Below are 19402 nucleotides of genomic sequence, written 5' to 3'. Positions count from 1 at the left end.
AATAGGATATCTGAAATGGTACCTTACATAGTCTAAACACAACAAATACCTGGTGATTGTCCAAAGCAACACTTTTTTTTCTATGCTCATGTTAAATTGAGGACAGAAAACTTTTTATGCAAGATATTCCAGAGCAGTGATATCAAAGCCAAATACAAACAGAGGCCACTAACCATACATAAGGAACCTCCCAGGCCACATATTGACTTAGAAAACCATACACGTTTATATATTCTATGTTTCATTAAAACATTAAAATCTCAAAAGAAGTATACTTCAGTATGATTCAGGCCACATTCAGAAGTGTGGCAGGCTACATGTTTGACATTTCTGTTCTAGGGAATATTGACCCAAAGCATCATGAACATATAGGAATTTTACAAAAGTTATGCTAGGAAGAGAAAGAAAAGTCATCTCCCCATAAGAAGATAAAAGGGTAAGTATACAGAGGTATAAAAGAAAGCTATGAAGAGAAAGGGAAGAAAAAAATGAAAAAACAAAATGTACCCCAAAGTATTAAGCAGACACAACAACTCCTTAACAAAGTACTAAGTAGAAAAGGAATTAAGCCTCCTGGGGGAAGAGTCCCAGAGCTGCCTAATCCTGTCTACACTCTCTCCACCACAACCAGGAACCTCTGTCGCCATAACTGGGGCCCCCATATCACAACAGCACAAAAGCTTATCCCAGGAAGGATACCCTATAACCAACAGGAAATGAGCACAGTAACCTTGTACAGAGCTCTCTGACCTTCCTCTCCTGCAGCCTACCTACATAACATGCTTGGCCATATCATCAGATAAATCATTTTTAAGCATTTCTAAGGGCAATGTATTTTATTACCATTTGTTAAAACTCTGAAGCAGCTGCCTCCAAACCTTTATGGAGACCCCGTTAGCCTAATTTAGAGTTGTTGCCGGAATCGTGGATCTAGAAAGGCCCTCTGAGACCATCTAGTTCAATACCTTCTTTTTACAGATGTTCACAATATGGAAAATTGTGACCAGAACCCAGAGCTCAAGATACTGACCACACTGCTCTTTCCATGATCCTCACTGCCTCCCTTTGATTATGATCCTGTGACATCTCCCCCTTCCCACCTACCCACCTTTGGTTCAAATGTGTTAGACTGGTATGCATCAGTTTTCCTAAGCAGGAATAAATCAGGGAGGTCATTTCTTTGTTGTAAAGTAGAAAAGTATTTGTCTCCCATCCCAGCCTATATTTCTCTATTCCTCAAACTCTTTCCTTTGCTGGGTGAATCTGGGGAACAAATGCCTAGACATAACATCTTCAAATTAGTATAAATGGCCATGAGATTACTCCGAATCACATTTGTTATTTGGTCTAGCAGGCTCGGTATTTGGCAAAGAAAGAGATAACAGTATCAAGTTGAATAAGAAAGGCACAACAGAGGGCTTATAAGAAAGTGAGCAAAATGCAAGTGGCTTTCTCAAAACTAAATGCAATCAGGAGCTTTATTCATCTCCTTACAGTAACTCAAAACACATCATTCAAAATCTGGAATGGGAAGGTATATTAAAAATGGAAAAGTCTCTGCCTGTTCCAAAGTCCAGCAGGACTAACTAGAAAACAATGAAGCTGAATTTTATTAAAAACCATTTCTTTATCTATCGATATAATCATATGACATTTATTTTTAATATTAATATGGCTAAATTTATAGTTTTCCTAATATTAAAACATCTCTTCATTCCTGGTTATCAAGGCAATCTTGTAATGGTATTCCTGTAGTATGTTGTTTTAGCCTCTTTGCAAATATTTTAAATGGTCACATATATGTTCATTAGGGATATTGGTAGGTTCTTTTTTTTTTTTTTCCAGTTTTGACTCTCCCTGTCATAAAGGAATCTGACAATATCTCTTTTTTTGCAGACAGTGTAAGTAATATTGAAATTGTTCGGGGTGGCTAGGTGGCACAGTGAACAGAGCACTGGCCCTGGAGTCAGGAGGACCCGAGTTCAAATGTGGCCTCAGACACTTAACACAAAAACTAGCCATGTGACCCTGGGCAAGTCACTTAACCCCAATTGCCCTCCAAAAGGCAAAAAAAAAATTGATCCTTGAATGTTTGATATAGTTCACTTGTGAATTCATCTGGTCTTAGAATTCTTTTCTTTTTTTTTTTTTTTTTGCTTTTCTTTTGGAGGGGAGAGGGTAGGGCAATTGGGGTTAAGTGACTTGCCCAGGGTCACATGGCTACTAAGTGTTAAGTGTCTGAGGTCACATTTGAACTCAGGTCCTCCTGACTTCAGGGCCAGTGCTCTAATCACTGTGCCACCTAGCCACCCCAAGAGCTTTTTTCTTTGGAATTTCATTTGTGACTTGTTCATTTTCTTCCTCTAAAAACTGGGTTTAATTTTCTATTTCATGTACTGTTAATTTGTGCATTTTATACTTCTGAAAATTTTTATTACTTCACTAAGCTGTTGGTTTTATTAGCACATACTTGGGCAAAAAAATAGTTTCTAATAGCTTTTATTTCTTCATATGTTGTGAGTTCTCCTTTTTAATTTTTGATACTGGTAATTTGGTTTTCTTCTATTTTAATTAAATTAGCTAATGATTTATCAATTTTATTATTTTTAAACTCCTAGTTTTATCTATGAGATCATTTTTGTTTTTAATTTTGCTAATCTCTTCTTTGATTTTTAGGATTTCTATTTTGAGTTTTTTTAATTTATTAGTTTTCTAACATTTTAAGTTACATTCCCAATTCATTGACCTGTTCTTTCTCTTAATATTTTTATATTATATAAATATCATGTTATATATCATACAGATATTAATATATTATATCCTTAATATAAGAAGTGAGATATATACATTTTTCTCTACTTTTTCATCCCCAAAGTTTCTGCATTTTCTCTCATTGACTTTATTATTTTTAATGAAATTTTTTCTATGATTAATTCTTTAACTCATTCTTTAATATTGTTATTTAGTCTCCAATTAAATTTAATTGTTTCTTCAATGGTCCTTTATTTAATATAATTTTTATTGCATTGTGGTCAGCAAAGGATGTGTATAATATTTCTACTTTTCTACATTTGTAAGGTATTTATGTCCTAACATACTGATTTTTGAAAAGGTACCACGACATAGCTAAGAATATGTATGTATACCTTTTTATTGAGGTCTATAGAATATAATTTTTCTAAAATTTTATTTAAGTCCTTAAATTCTTTCTTGTTTTTTTTTGTTAGATTTTTCTAAGGCTAATAAGGATATAGTTAGGTCCCCCACTATTATAGTTTTACTGTTTCTCCTTATAATTAATTTAATTTTTCCTTCCATATTTAGAAACTATGTTATTTGGAACATGTATGTTAAGCACTGAAATCAATTCATGTTTATCATGCTTCTATGTTATCTTCCAGAAAAATACTGTTTTCCTCTTTATTTCTTTTAATTAAGTTTATTTTTTGCTATTGCCTTGTCTGAAATCATAAGTGTTAACTCTGCTTTTTTGTGTTCAGCTAAGGCTAAATAGATTTTGATCCCACCTCTTATTTTAACTCCGTGTGAGTCTTTGTGCTTCAAGTATATTTCTTGTAAATGACCTATCATTGGATTTTGTTCAGTTATGATCGTTAATTGTTTATTTCCTTCTATCTTATTCTATTATATATTTTTCTTCTCTGTAGCACTGAGTCTTTGTTTATTTCAAGCTGCTACTCTTTTTTTTCTTTTTTTAACCTTCTCTTCACTATTCTCTCTAAGCTTAGGGTTTGTTTTACTTTTGACTAATCTTTCCCTGAATCTTTCTTCTCTCTTCTACTTCTTTTACCTCATTTTGTTCCCATCTGTATCCCTGTAGTCCTTTTGAGTAGACATACTTGTAAACTAAACTTTGTGTGTCCTGCTTTCTTTTGACCTGTTTATATGAAAGTAAAGTTTAAGTGATGTCTGTTCCCCCAATTCCTTCCATGTTCACATATAGCTCTATTTGTCCAACTCATTATGTATTATGTGTTAATAAGTTCTTCTATCTTATTTCCCATTTTTTCCTCCTATATCCTTCTCCTCTCATTTTTTTCTTATAGCAACTTCAAAACATAAAAATATTTATAGGTCTTCTTTCTCAATTGATTACCTCCATGATCCCTTGTGACATTAGCATTCTGAAAGAACCCATTTATAATCCCCCCCAAATTAAAATGTAAATAGTTCATTCTTACAAAGTCCTTTCTAGTTGTTCATTTGTATTATCTATTTATTTTTTTCTCTTAACTTCTATATTTGTACTTCAATGTTTTTCTTTTCAGCTCCAATTTTTTCATCAGTAATAGCCGAAATTTCACTATTTTTTCCCTTGTAGATCTACTTCATTGGATAAATTATTCTTGGTTGTAGATTTTTGCCTTTTCCTTTTGGAAAGGCACTCTCACTCCATGTTCTCTGCTCCTTTACAGGGATAGCCACAAAATCTTGTGTGATCTTGACTATGGTTCTTTAATAATTGAATTCTTTCTCTCTGGCTGCTTGCAATATTTTTCTTTTGTCTGGAAGTTCTGGGAGTTTTCATTTTGGTGTTTCTTTTAGGAGATAATTAGTGGTTTCTTTCTATTTTGACATTATTTTCACATGTTATTCTAATATGCTTGTCAATTTTCTTTAATGATTTCTTCAAATATGATATCCATGGAGGGTTTTTTGGTCATAGTAGTCCTATAATTCTTAAATAGTTTATACTTGATCTGTTTTCTTCTATTTTATCATCCTTTTGATTCTGTTTTAAGAATTCTTATCTCCTGGAATCATTTATTTCTATTTGGCCAATTTTGATTTTTAGGAAGTTTGTTACCAAAATAAGGTTGTACCTCTTCTGTTAGGCTATTAATCCTTTTTTCTAAGTCATTCTTCCTTATCTCATTTCTTTTATAATATATTTTTTAACTCGAATAATTTCTTCAAAGAATTTTAATTTTTCTTGCAGACAAGCTTTTTTTTTGTTTGTTTGAGTTTTTAATTATAGGTATTCTGGAATTATTCTCTTCTGGGTTTGTCTCTGGCATCATAAAAGTCCTTTATTATTTTTCCTTTGCTCATTTTTGTTGCTGAGGCCTCAGGAATTTAGTTCTAGATCTCCCCAACTGTGGGGTTCAAATCGAGCTGATGATCTTTCCTTTGCCCAGGGGTCTTTCTTTAGGCCAGACTTTCCCTTTCTTCAGGGTAGGATTTCAACCCGTCTCTTTCTTTACAAGGACACCAAAATTCTCCTCTCCTGTAATCAGCCTTCGTTGACACCCTTGAGATGAGGAGAGAGAGGAAGGAGAGGCCTTTTCTTTAATCCTCAGTTAAATCCAAGGTTGCCCTCCTCTGGTAGAATAACCTGGTTGAGGCCTTTTCCATGAGGGGAAGGAATTTATTTTTATTTACCTTGGTACATTAAAGTCCTTTCCCCCACAACACACTAAGGACCTTCCCTCCCCCACCCACCCTTTTTTTTCCCCTCTCTAAAAAGCATTTGGTAGACTACACAGAGGGTTGTTTTTTTTTGCCTCTCTCAAACTGAGGGAGCCTTTTCCTCTCTTAGTATGGTAGGAGGTGTGTGGGGAGGAGAGTGTTTGCTTGCTTTTACCTTAGCTGAAGTCTTTCACTTTCGTTTTTTTTTCCTTTGGGATACTGACCAGGAGGCCTTTCTCTTCTCATCGGAAGTGTTTCACTTTTGCCCCTTAGGGTATTCAGGATCACATTTACCACTTGTCTAAAGCAGGGATGACTTGTTTGGTAATCAAGTGGTTTAGTGGTAAGTTAGAGCTGAGCTCTACTGCTTCCTTCTACTCTGCCATCTTATTCAGTTTCAAATTGAAATTGAGCCACAAATAGAGAAAGAAGAAAGATGGGAAAAAGAGGGGAGAGGGAACCACCAAGACCTTAAGGTAGAACTCCCACTGTTACTCTGATGACTAGCAAATTCCCACCATCTGTTAATCTTCCTATCCCTGTGCTAATCACCAGCAACCTAGGAGAAAACAACCCCCAACCTCCATCTTCTACTCTCATCCCCATCTTCTTCAATCCTTACTCTTCCTTGTCCCTTTCCAACTCTGTCCATCCCTTTCACCATGTCCTTTGGAATTCCCATTTCACAGTGACCACACTCACTCCAGACTGCATTTTCTTACTTGTTCCATCTACTTGCATTCACAAAGACCTGGCTTCCCAGATAACAATATACAACAGTTAACCAATCCTTTGCTCTCAAATTTCCCCCCTTGTCCTATCCACTATTCATCCCTTGCCAAACCCCAACCCTAGATTATTCCCACCATCCAACTCCTCTGTTCTTCCTCATATCCTGCCAAGCAGAGCTGGATGAGGCTGACTGGATATACAAAGTTATGTTATCAAACCTCCACGGCACATAGTATCTGGTATCCTCCCTGATTCCTTACCCTACTCCCAACAGAAGCTACTCTAAACTTTCTCTTTTCTTCAAGTCTGTCACCCTATCAACTGAGGACCTTGACTATTAATTTTACTAAGAAAATTATCATTGGCTAGGAGCTTCCTCTTCCCTCCTCTTCATCACCAAGCCCCTTGACATTATCACTTGTTCTTTCCTCCAGTCTCTAATAATGAAGCAGTCCTCCTTCTCCATAAGACCAACCTCTCTACGAGTGCTCTTGATTCTGTCCTGTCTTCTCCACCACACTGCAAATTCAATTACCTCCCACCTCCAATCTTCGACTCCCCCTACTAGTTCATTTTCTCCTGTCTTCAAACATGCCCAAATGATCCCCATACATAAAGAACTTACATTAGATCTAACATCCCTTCAAGCTATCATCTATCTATACCATTCCTCCCTTTCTCAATTAAACTCTTAGAAAAAGCTGTCTTTACTCACTGTTTCCATTTCCCCCCATCAACTCTTTGCAATCTAGCTTCTGACCTAATCACTCAAATGAAAGTACTCACCCTAAAGTCACCATTAATCTTCTAATTGCCAAATATAATGGTCTTTTCCCACTCCTCTCACTCTTATTGACTTTTCTGCAACATCCTGGATAGGGATTTTTCTGGGACGATGTTTTTTCCAGTTCTCCTTCTATCTATATAACTAACCACTCCTCAGTCTCCTTTGCTGGATCATCATCCATTTCATCCCTCCTCTCCAGGACCCTCCTCTCTCCACACCTCTCTTGTTGACTTAATCAGCTTCCAAAGGCTTGTTGCTGTTGTTCAGTCATTTCAGTAATATCTAACTCTTCATAACCTCATCTGGAGTTTTCTTGGTTTGCTATTTCCTTCTCCAGCTCATTTGACAAATGAGGAAACTGAAGCAAACAGGGTTAAGTGACTTGCCCAGGGTCACACAACAGCTAAGGAAGTGTCTGAGGCCAGATTTGCACTCAGAAAGATGAGTCTTCCTGATTGCAGGCTCATCACTCAATTCATCCTAGCTATCATCTTTGTGCAGATGCTTCAAAGATCTATATATCCAGTCCCTTCTCTATTGCCTGAGCTCCACTTTCACATCATTAAATGTCTTTAAGACATTTTAAATTAGAGTCATTTCAAACTCAATAGTTTCAAAATAGAACTTATTATCTACCCCCTCAACCCCACTCCTCTACCAAATTTCCAGCTTCTATTTAAGGCAACACCATTCTTCCAGGCTCCTGCATTCATAACCTTGACATTATTCTTAACTTCTCCCTTACCCCAAATTTCCAATCAGTTGCCAAATCTTGCCATTTCTACTTCCATAACATTTCTCACATACCACCCCTTTCTCTTTACTCACAGAGCCACCACCTTAGCCGAAGCCTATCATCTCTCTCCTGAATCATTGCAATGGCTTCATAATTGGTTTCCCTGCCTTACTTCTCCCCATTCCAAACATCCTCCACATAGCTGCCAAAGTGATTTTCCTTAAAATACAATATGTCACCCCTCTACTCAATAACTCCAGTGGCTATCTATTACCTCCAGGATAAAATATAAATTCCTCTATTTGGTTCTTACAGTTCTTTACAACCTGGCCCCAACCTATCTCTCCAACTTCATTACATATGTTGTTGTTCAGTTGTTTCAGTCATGTCTGCCTCTTTGTGACCCCATGTGGAATTTTCTTGGTAAAAATACTGAAGTGATTTGCCATTTCCTTCTCCAGCTCATTTTACAGATGAAGAAACTGAGGTAAACCGGTTTAAGAGACTTGCCCACGGTCACATAACTAGTAAGAATTTGAGGTCAGATTTGAAATCAGATCTTCCTGATTCCAGGCCTAGCACTCTATCCGCACGGTAACTCCTACCTACCTTACATATATTCTCTTTCCTGTACTCCACAATTCAGCCAAACTAACCTTCTCTGTTCCTAACATATGGCACTCCATCTCCCATCTCTATGCTTTTTCAATGGCCATCCCCCATGCTTGGAATGTATTCCCTCCTCATCTCCATCTCAGAGAATTCCTAATTTCCTTCAAGATATAGCTCAAGCATCTTCTTCTATATGAAGTCTTTTCTGATCCTGAAACTGCAAATATCCTCCCTCCCTATATATATTTAATTACCTTTTACTTATCTTGTCTTTATTCTGTACATGCTAATTCTATACAGTTCCGTTGCCATATGCATCCAACAACTCAGAATGGGGCCAGAAGGACAGCCTTTTAGAACGAGGCAATAAGGGTTGATAAGGGAATGGGAAGAAGGAGGCAGTGGAACTCTCGGGTGCTTTCCCCATCTTGTCTCTTACTTCACAAAACTGAATTCTGCTATACATTTGCCATCCTAGCTTAGGTAGAATGCTACTCTCTGACCAGCACAAGCCAAGTTAAAAATTAGTTGCCACATTTTGAAAGAGATGAGAAAAGGCTGATTTAGGAGAAGGGGGGAAAACACTCCCTACTCTTTGAGGTAAGATGATACTTTTCACCAGCCTGAAAAAAGTATCCTCCTATATTTTTTTTTTGCAGATACAGGCAAAAAACCCAGGATTAATGAAAAACTTTGAGGCACAAACTGTATTACAACTTGAGGATTCTGGTTTCCAACGCTGATAACTTGTCACAGAACATTCCTGTTAAAAAACAAAAAAACCTCCACCACCCACTAGCTAGTACATAAAATCCCTACATTAAAGTCTCATTTCTTTAAGGCTTCAAACCCTGTTAAGATACAGGTCTTTCTAAAAAGGTAGCACTGTCAAATACTATCAGATAGAGAGGAGGAGGAAGAGTACTATGCTCTTCCCTTAGAAGGAAGGGATGCTGCTCCAAAGGAGATAGAGACTCATTACACTGGACAAAGAACACTATTCTACAGACTTGCTAGGGGCTATATTTCAAGATTAATATCTCCTTTACTATTCAGGCCCTGGCCCAGCACCCTGTCCTTTCCAAGTCGAATGTCCTAGAAAAACCTGATCTACTATGCAACTGTAATTATCCATATCATCAAGTGAACCAGGATGATCCAAAACAAGCATTAATCCTCACATTTTTTTCTTGCTTGTCTTTGACCTACATCATGTGACTTATTTTACCACAGATTAATTCTCCAAATTACATTTGGCTTAGGTTAATATTTCATATTAAAATATGCCTCTCTGAGGATCCTCATAAATATTTGTTGAATGAATGAGCATGCAGTTAACTGATGTCAGAGAAATGTATGCTTTTTTGGGGGGGAGACAGAAAAGCAGGAAGAAAGGGAACAGAGAGAATCAGCCCAGTTTAAACTCTGCCTCAGATAATCTATAAGCGATGAACAGAGAATTGTCCCACTGTTTCCACACTGTCCCTGCCACTTTGGGCCCACTAGGGAGTAGTGGGTTCAAACTTCTTGTGTGAACATAGCTAATCCCCTTCAGCTGCCTAATAACACTTAGAGGGAAAAAAAAAACCAATAAAGAGACTGGTATGCCAGAAACTGGTTTGGCAGATGTAAAGAAATCCCAAAGACTGACCAGTTATCTCACAAACTCCATACCCCTGGTTCATCGGACTGCACAATCAGATCAAGTACTTACCAGTCTGTGACGAAGGCCCTAGCACTGCCCTGTGAAAGATGACACAGCTCAGGAAAAGTATAGTCAGGCATCCTTACCTTGCTCTTGGGTGGCGCTGCTGCCGGCTGCTGCTGCTGCTGCTGCTGCTTGGCAATGTTCTCAGACAGGCACCAACACACCCTCTTCTTCTGCTCGTGTGAGTATGCTTCCAAAGTTAATAAGCACTCCGCCTTCTGACGTCAAGGAAAATAGAAAGAAGATCATCACCAATGCCCCGTTGCTGTTGAGTTCTAAGTATCCTAGACCTGTCACCCATCTCAGAGAGAGCAGCAAGTGTCTGTTAAAAGCCCCAAATGCACATTAATCTTGGTTGACCCAGAGACCGGGAAGAGGAGTTGGGAAGCTCACTGATTCAGAGGCCAGCTGGCAAGCACCCTAGGAAAGGCTAGGCTGGAGGGGGGAGTATGAAGGCTTTTCAGTTCCCCAGAGAGTAAAGCAGTGTAATGAGGTAGAGAGCAAATGTCAGTGAGGTCATACCATGTGACAGGCAGCACAATGGAGAAGGCTACTGGAGCAAAATCTGAAGAATGAAAGTGCTTGGGTATTTCGTACCAGTGTCATGAAAGGCTAGCCTCACCCCAGCCCAACAGTGATCTTTCTTGGTTCTGAACTCCAAAGGAATTTATTGTCTATGTAGCTCCTCTGGAAGCCTGATACAGTGGAAAGCCCAGGATCAGAAGCCAGAAAGCTAGGATGTGTGCATCCTTGGGCAAATCACTGAACCTATGGGAGCATTCATTTCCTCACCCTCAACACAGATAATATAATCTAATTCACAGGTTATTGTAAGGAATAAATGAGATCTATGTGAAAGTATTTTGTAAACTGTAAAGCACTATTCAAGTAAGGTTATTATTCATCTTGTACCTCCTACATATTGTTAGCAAATTGCTATTTAATACCTATATTTTTATTTACACTTTTCACAAGCTGTATACTTCTTTGTATGCCCCACAGCACAATGCTAAACACAGAGCAGTAACTCAGTAAATGGTGAATGACTGATAAGGATTTTGTACATAAGGTTAAACCCAGACATGAGGGCTGGGTTAGCCCTAGGGCTCCTGAGAGTATTAATGTGAAACTGAATAAAAAGGTGTTTAAGGTCTTTGGAAGAGCCAATGTCAGAGTCACAGACACTGTCATAGATCACGTGTCCTTTCCCACAAAGCCTGAATTAAGTTATTCACATTAGAGGGCTATGATTTCGTAAGCATAGATTCAGAGCTGAAAGGGAAGACCTAAGATGTCATCTAGTCCAATCTCTTCAATTTACAGATGAGGAAACTGAGGACTAGAGTAGTTAAGAGACTACTACCAAGGTCACACACACACACAGTAAGTAGCAGAGTCAGGATCTGATCCCAGGTCCTCAAGCATTTTTTCTAACTACCATGAAATCAGATGGTTATTCAAAAAATCAGGCTAAAATTACACTCGAATGGAGGCAGCAGGAAAGTCTAGATGACATCTTGATGTCTTCTCTAGTCCTTCCATTTTAGGTCCACAATAAACAACAGATGCTTAAAAAAAAGAGATCTGAGCTGGTTCAATTGTCAATACCAACACCCTGAGTAATTTAACCCATTAGAAGAGGATAATTCTCAGTTTTAATCTTTCTAAATGCACCATTCACTTTGCATCAAAAAACATTTGGTCATATTTTAAGCATTATTAATTTTTTTTAAAGAACAAAAGAAAGAGAAAAGAAAATTTCTCCATCCGGATTTAGGGAATCATATATCTTTAGCTTCTTGAGGGAGGCTCCCTCCCACCCCCACCCCCCCCACCCCCAGAGGAAAAGACCAGCAGATTGCTGTTAACCGTTAAGCTCCTAATGTCAATTGTGAGAGCCTCCCCTGTTCGGAAAGCAGATCCTTGTGGTAGCAACTGTTTGGGGAGGAAAGCTTTTGAAATCTACAGTGTAGATCCCAGTGAGGGAGCTTGGGAACTAGTGAAAAGGACAGGATCCTTCCTGCCTTCCATGGTATCCTCTGCTGACTGGATGTGATCTAACATCTAACACCTGACCTCCCCCATTTCTGTCTTGGGAGCTGGTAGTTCCCGTCTTAGAAAATTACCTGCCAGGATTTCATGCAACTGTTCAGAATCCATTAAGGTTTCTAAAATAGAGGGAGCAGCAACATTCACTGGGCAGTACTGATGTTCCTTACAGACTAGACCCTAAAGGTAGCAGGAACTTAAATCATTTAAAAGAAAAATCAATATGATCTAATAAGCTTAAGAGCAAGTGCAGAGTCCCCTGGTGGGCTGCTGAGAGTTTCATGCACAATTGCCCTCTAGCAACAAGTACTTGGCAGTTCCTTTTTTAGGGATGATATTGGACAAACTGCCTGGTTTCTCATCTTTCCTCAAATCTCAATGCAAAACCCTCACTAATTTTATCCATTCTCTCATCCTTAAGCAAAATGATCTTCAAGTACTTAGAATGTAAATTATTAATTCAGGGAAATTGTCAGTGCTATGTTAATGTGGGCTCCTCCTGATCCTTTAATGACCCCACCTTCCAGGTCCACGGCTCTAAAATGCTATTTCTTCTGGTAAAGTCAAACTTGGAGCACTAAATGAATTAAATAATGTCCCTAATTCATAAAAAAAATCCAATACAATACAGCTCATTGTTACATTGGTTTTGATAAATAATAACGACCAAATCATAAATGCACAGTTAGCCTATAGCTTTAATCCTGCCAATGACACCAGTTTTGTAAAGGGGTTCCATTGTATTCCTCAGGACAGATGCAAGGGACTGACCTTGCTTCCTTTCAATTTGGCAGTTTAGAAAAAAAAAACATGTTCCACCTCCCTTCAGAAACAAGAGAAAACTCTTGAATTTTCTCTGACTCAGGAGCAGCAGCTGCATTTTGAGTCTTAATGAAACCCCATATGTCCCTCCCAATTACGTGGGTCCTTCAAACAATGACAATCATGAGCTCAACTTATTGGTTAGATAAGTGAAGTTATAAAAGTCTGAATAGTCTCCAATCCCCCATGTCCCCACCCACAGAGAGACCTTTATCCCACAGAAAATGAGACAAGTGACACTTGGTTGCAAAGCCTGGCAGGGAGGAATCTGAGTTTAATCCTACTCTCGAGGACTCTCTTCTTCTGATGCACCATCATGATCAAATACAATTTACTGAGATCCTAAAAATAGGCTTGAAATCGTGCCATCGAATATATTAGAAAACTGGACTAAGAAAACAGGGGGAAAAGAAGGTATTTATCTCAAAAAAGCATGTGTGTGTGTGTGTGTGTGTGTATACATATACATATATATAATATGGCTTTTACACAAATAAAAGTAATGCAAAAGAAAAGCTATGGATATGAAAAAAAACTTCACATTAAAATAGGAGAACTCTGATAAAGGTCAAAAATACAAAATTGACACATCTGAAAGATGAAGAACAATTCTCTAATACACAAGTATACAAGTAGGTCTAGATCATGATCAAAATGTTCTCAAAAGAAGAAATATAAACTACTAATAACCATTTGAAAAAATATTCAAATTCACCAATAAAAATGCAAATTAAATCACTCAGTATTACCTCATAACCATCAAATTAACAAATACAGGAAAAATGAAAAAAATCATTATTAGAGGGGCTGTGGAAAGACAGATGTGCTATTTTACTGCTAGCAGAGCTAGGAATTGACTCAACTCATCTGGAAAACAATTTGCAATATGCTAGAAAAGTTATTAAATTGTTCATCTCTTTGGTACACAAAAGATTTATCTCTATAAAAATTATTTGTAATAGCTTTGTCATTACAAAAAATGGAAACAAAGTATTACCTAATGATTGGGGAATATCTGAGCAAGGTATTGCATGTGAGTGTAATGAAATATTACTAAAAATCAATTTCACAAATATAGGGTGGGAAAAATATGGATAGCTACCCGCCTAAAAAAGATCTGAGGATATTAGTGGACCACAAGTTCAAAAATAATTCAGTAATAAAAAGTGACATTCAAAAACAGAGGCATAGCTTCTGGAAATAAGGAGACAATAGTTCCTCTGCCCCTGCCTTGGTCAGGCAAAAGTGGAGTTCTGGTGCCACATTTTAGGAAGGATACTGATAAGCTGGAAAGGACAACGATAGGCATGGCCTTGAGTCCACAACATATGAGAATCAGTTGAGGGAACTGAGGTTGTTCAGCCTGGAGAAAAGAAGACTCAGTTGAAAACATGAAAGCTGTCTTCAAATATTTCAAAGTCAATCAGTCAATAAGAATTTATTAAGCATCTACTATGTGCCAGACAATGTGCTTAGTGCTGGGATATAAATATGGGGGAAAAAATAAAAGACGGTCCTTGCCCTCAAGGACAATCTAACGGGGGCAGATGATATACAAAAGAAAGCTGAAAAATCTGGGGTTAGGGTGGTTGAGAGACCTTCCTGGGGTATGGGGGAGAATTCAAAGTCCCAGTGTCATGCAGCCAGGTGGGAAATGAGTGGTTGTTAAGTGTCGTTGAGGCATTAGATCTGCTTTCTCTTCTAGTTCTCCTATAACCTGTTAGACCATTCCACAGCCTCCTTTTCTGGATTATCATCTAGGTCACATCCCCTAATTCTGGGTATATTCCAAGGCTCTGTCCTAAGTCCCCTTTGTCTTTTCTCTACACTTTCTCACTTGGTGACTTCATGGGTTTCCATGGGCTTATTTATCATCTCCATACAGATGACTCACAGATCTATATATGCAGACCTACTCTTTCTTCTGAGTTTCAGTCATACATTGCCAACTTTCTATGTCATTTTGAACTGGATGGTCTCAAATTCAACATGTCCCAAAAAACTAATTCTTTTTCTTCCAAAATCAACTCCTCTTATGAACTTCCCTATACCCACTGGCAGCACCACCAAGCATCCTTTCAGTTACCTGGTCTTGCAACCTTGGTGTCATCTTTGACTTCTCACTTTCCCTTACCACACATATCTAATCAGTTTCCAAATCTGGCATTTCTAACCTCTACAACATTTCTGTGTAACAGTGGGAACTTCCACCAAAGTTAATATAATCACAGAGGCCAAGCTAGATGATTGAATTAATCAATCAAAAGCATAAACCAGGTACGAACAATTACTTGATTAATTTGAGGGAAACAGTTCCTTGATTATTGGGTAAAAATTAATGGCACCAAACCAGATATAACCTGTGAGTAGCTGAAAAAATCAAATACATCTCTAAGCCTATGTATAAAACAGTAAACCAGTTCAGAATCATACCAATGTTTCTTGGTGGAGCAGCTCTAGTCAAGCCACTAAGATGGAATGGCTTGGGAAAGGGTTTCGCCCCCTCTATCTCATCTCCCATCACCTGGGAGATCCTTAGGTCCTTTCAGAGGTGCCACTGGTACCTCTGAGTCAATAACAGAATCTATCAGAGCTGGTAGCAATAACCATAGAAGTTGGGAGGTGACCAAGCAGAAATCTTGATATAGTTAAACCTCACCAAGGCAACAATCCTTGGAACCTGGCAGAGAGCAATCTCTATGGACAACTTCATGAAGACTACATAAAGAGAGAAAAGGACCTCTAGTAACCAGGAGTATGAGTTTATCCTTTGACTCAGATGATTGCCTCACTATCACTGTACTCTAAGATTAAGCTTGCTCTTCCCAGGGTCTTCCTTGTTTGTACAGAGAGAAAGTAAGCCCTTCTTTTGAAAGGGGGTGTTTTTGTAACTATTATTCCTGCTCTACCTTCTCAGCAAATATCCTTTTCTTAAAGGTAACTGAAGTTACTAGCTGATGATCTACAAGGAAGCACACAAGTGGAGGCTTGTGAGCAGCGATACTAGAAACACTAGATAATCTGGGTTATCCCTAGAACCCCAAAGGAAAAATAGCCAGCCTCTGAGGATCTGGCTCACCAGTGAGCACGAGTATTATGGAATTAGTCCCAAATGAAATGTTACACTCACATACATCCCCCTTCTTTCCATTCACATAGCAATCACTCTGGTTCAGGCCCTCAGTGTCTCTCATCTGGACTATTGCAATGGCCTCCTATTTAGTATTCCTGTCTCCAGTCTCTCCCTGTTCCTGTCCATTCTCCACCAAGCTGCCAAAGAGATTTTCCCAAAGCACAATTTTATTTCATATCCTCCCTCTTTCCAGCTTAATAAACTTCAATAGTTCCTTATTACCTCTAGCATCAAAGATCTACTCCTCTGTCTGACATTTAAAGGTATTTACAATCACTTCCTGTACTCTCTAATGAAGCCAAGCTGACCTTCCCATCTCCATGACTGCACTAACCATCTCCCATGCCTGATAGGACTCCCTCTCTACTTCTTCCTTTGGAATCCCTGGCTTCCTTCAAAAACCAACTCAAGTGCCATCTACTACACATAGCCTTTCCAGGCCTCCTTGATATTACTGCCTTCCCCCACCAGGGCTATTCTGTATGTATTTGATCTGTACCTTTATGGGTACATGTCATCTCCCCATTCAATATAAATTCTTCAAAGACTGGGACTGTTGTACTTTTGTCTTTGTCTAACCAAGAGTCTGGCATACAGTGGGAACTTAAGAAATGCTTCTTGATGAATTTCTGTCAGTTTGTTTAACAAAAACACATTAAAAAAAAAAACCCATATCTCTCCACCAACAAAAATTACTTCACACTTCTTTGTCTAGGAAAAGACTAGTAGAATTTTTTGAACATTTAAAGAGCTTAAAAGAAGAAATGGTCATATTAAGTATTCCACAGGTCAACTGTAAGAAATATACTTTTAACTTTAGAACAGGAGGCCAAATGACACAGATTGCCAATGCTAAGGTCATAACAATTAGAAAAGGTGACAGTTGATGAATGAATAAAATTGTTCAGTATATAGATAAATCTCCAAGACTTCTTTGGACGGGTTAAAAAGAAAAAAGACAAAATACCTAGAGAAAAAGATATTTTTTTACATATCATTTGACATGAAGCACCAACCAATATGTTGGTACAAGATACAAGAAGAAATGGTTCTATACTTGCCATATTTTATGTTCATCATCATACTAATGCTTGAAAATGTGTATGCAGTGAAAAAGAAGAAATTTTTAAGAGAAAAAAAACTTCTATAAGAATTGTCATACCTGTCTACTGAAGCCCCAAACTAAAATTTAACCTAGGTCTCTAATTTGATATTTTGTTCCTTTTTCTTGGCTTTATTCCACAAGAGTAAAGTTGGGTCTTTTTTTTAAACTGAAATCCTAATTTAAGTCTCATAAATAGATAAAAGTGAATTCATGCTAAGTAGTTTATAAGAAACATGAATTCATTCTTTAATTTTAAAATAACTGGAATGATATCATAATTCTTCAAATAGTTGTTCTCAATGGAGTATTTGAGAATCAAATAAAAAAGATACAGATGTCATTAGCTCTTGCGCTCTCAAACACATATACATGCGCGCATGCACACATACACACACACACACAGAGCTAGTGTCCAAGAATGTACAGAGAAATAAGATGAACACATCTGGATAGCTGTGACTCCTCAGGGCTGAGATGGGAGAAGGAGTACAAACTGGGTCCCTTCCTTTCAAAGCAATCATCAGTGACAAATAAGCTGGTAATAATTTTTTTTTAAAAAAAACCTGTAACCTGGTCCAAAGGCAACATCATGATATTCTGGTGAATGCAAAACTTTCTCAAGTCATTTCCATGGCAAAAGAGGAACACTCTGATAAGACATTTTGCTGGGTCCACTGCTGTCTCCAACTAAAAACAACAGCTTCTATTGTTTGGAACTTTGAAGGTGGCTACAGCTTTGGTTGGTAGTATGGGTAAAGAAACAATCAAGCTGTGATTAGCAAATACTGTAGAGACGGAACCAGATGGTGCTAAGGGGACCATCAGCCATTTACCATCAGATAAAACGGTCAATCACAAGAATTTCTTCCAAGCGCTCTATACTTGGACTATTTACACTTTTTCAAAAAACATGTTTTCCTAGAAGCCTTCCCAATAAGATCAGAGGTAAAGCAAGGAAGTCCATTATCACCACTATTATTTAACATTATATTAGAAATGCTTGCTATAGCAATAAGACTATGATGTATGTGTGTGTGTGTATATATATATATATGTATATATATATATATATATATATATATATGATGGTATATTGACAGACTCTAGAGAATCAATTAAAAATCTAGTTGAAACAATTAACAATTTTAGCAGGATGGTTTCAAGAAAACCTGGGAAGTCTGATATAAATTGATACAAAGTAAAGTGAGCAAAACAACCAGGAGAATATTATACACAGTAACAGTAATATTGAAATGATGATCAACTGTGAAAGACTTAGCTACCCTGATCAAGACAATGATCCAACATAATTCAAAAGCTTACATGATAAAAAATGTTATCCACTTCCAGAGAGAGAGCTAATGAACTCTGAATATAGATTGAAGCATACTTTTTTCACTTTCTTGCCTTTTCTTTTTTTTATGTGCTTTCTTTTGCAACATGGCTAATATGGAAATGTTTAACATGATTTCATATGTATAAGTGATATAATATCGCTTCCCTTCTCAAAGGGTGAGGTAGGGACAAGAGGGAGAGAGAAAATTTGGAACTCAAAATTTAAAAAAACAAATGCTGAATAGAGCACCAGCCCTGAGTTCAAATATGACCTCAGATATTTGACACTTACTAGCTATTTGACCCTAGACAAGTAACTTAACCTTGATTGCCTCACCAAAAAAAAAAAAGTTAAAAAATTTTAAGCAAATGGGAAATATTTAATGAAATATATATATATATTTTAAAGCATGGTTTCCCTCCCAGTCTAAAGCCATTTTTTTCCTATCAAATAAGTGAGTTGCTCAGGGTCACACAGCTAGTAAGTGACTGGAGTCAGATTTGAATTCAGGTTATCCTGACTCCAAGTCTAGTGCTATATCCACTGTGCCACCTAACTGCCACAAAAATAGTCAGTCTCTGCTCTAAAGGAGTTTATATTATGATTGTTGTTGTCCTTTCAGACTCTTTTGTCAACCCCTTCTGGGAGTGGTTTGCCATATCCTTCTCCAGGTCATTTTACAGATGATGAAACTGAGGCAAACAGGGTTAAGTGACCTGCCCAGGGTCACATAGTCAGTAAATGTCTGAGGCCATATTTGAACTCATAAAGATGAGAATTCCTGACTTCAGGCCCAGTGCTCTATACACTGCCCTTTAATTTAGGCTAATTCTCTCTTGTTCTGTCTTCCAATGGAAAAGGAACAACTGAGGCTAATAGAGAATAGCTCTTTAGCATTCTACATAATCAAATAACTTCAGACAGAAGGACCCTTAGAAGGCATCCAGTCTAA

The 19402-nt window shown here is 37.7% G+C and overlaps 1 protein-coding gene across 2 annotated transcripts in view; it reads right to left on the bottom strand.

Annotated features, from left to right (window-relative positions):
• LOC138141817 (regulator of G-protein signaling 3-like) overlaps window positions 1–19402 on the bottom strand; it is a 112194-nt gene that overhangs the window by 70022 nt on the left and 22770 nt on the right. For both annotated transcript variants that reach the window (XM_069062669.1, XM_069062668.1), the window contains exon 5: window positions 10089–10223. In XM_069062669.1, the coding sequence (XP_068918770.1) occupies window positions 10089–10223 (135 nt within the window). The remainder of the gene's footprint in view (window positions 1–10088; window positions 10224–19402) is intronic.

This window comes from Petaurus breviceps, unplaced genomic scaffold, assembly GCF_028583685.1.
Source record: "Petaurus breviceps papuanus isolate PSGF00001 unplaced genomic scaffold, PetGlider_PUasm1.0 90503, whole genome shotgun sequence".
NCBI lineage: Eukaryota > Metazoa > Chordata > Mammalia > Diprotodontia > Petauridae > Petaurus > Petaurus breviceps.
This window is presented reverse-complemented; position numbering and strand designations above follow the sequence as displayed.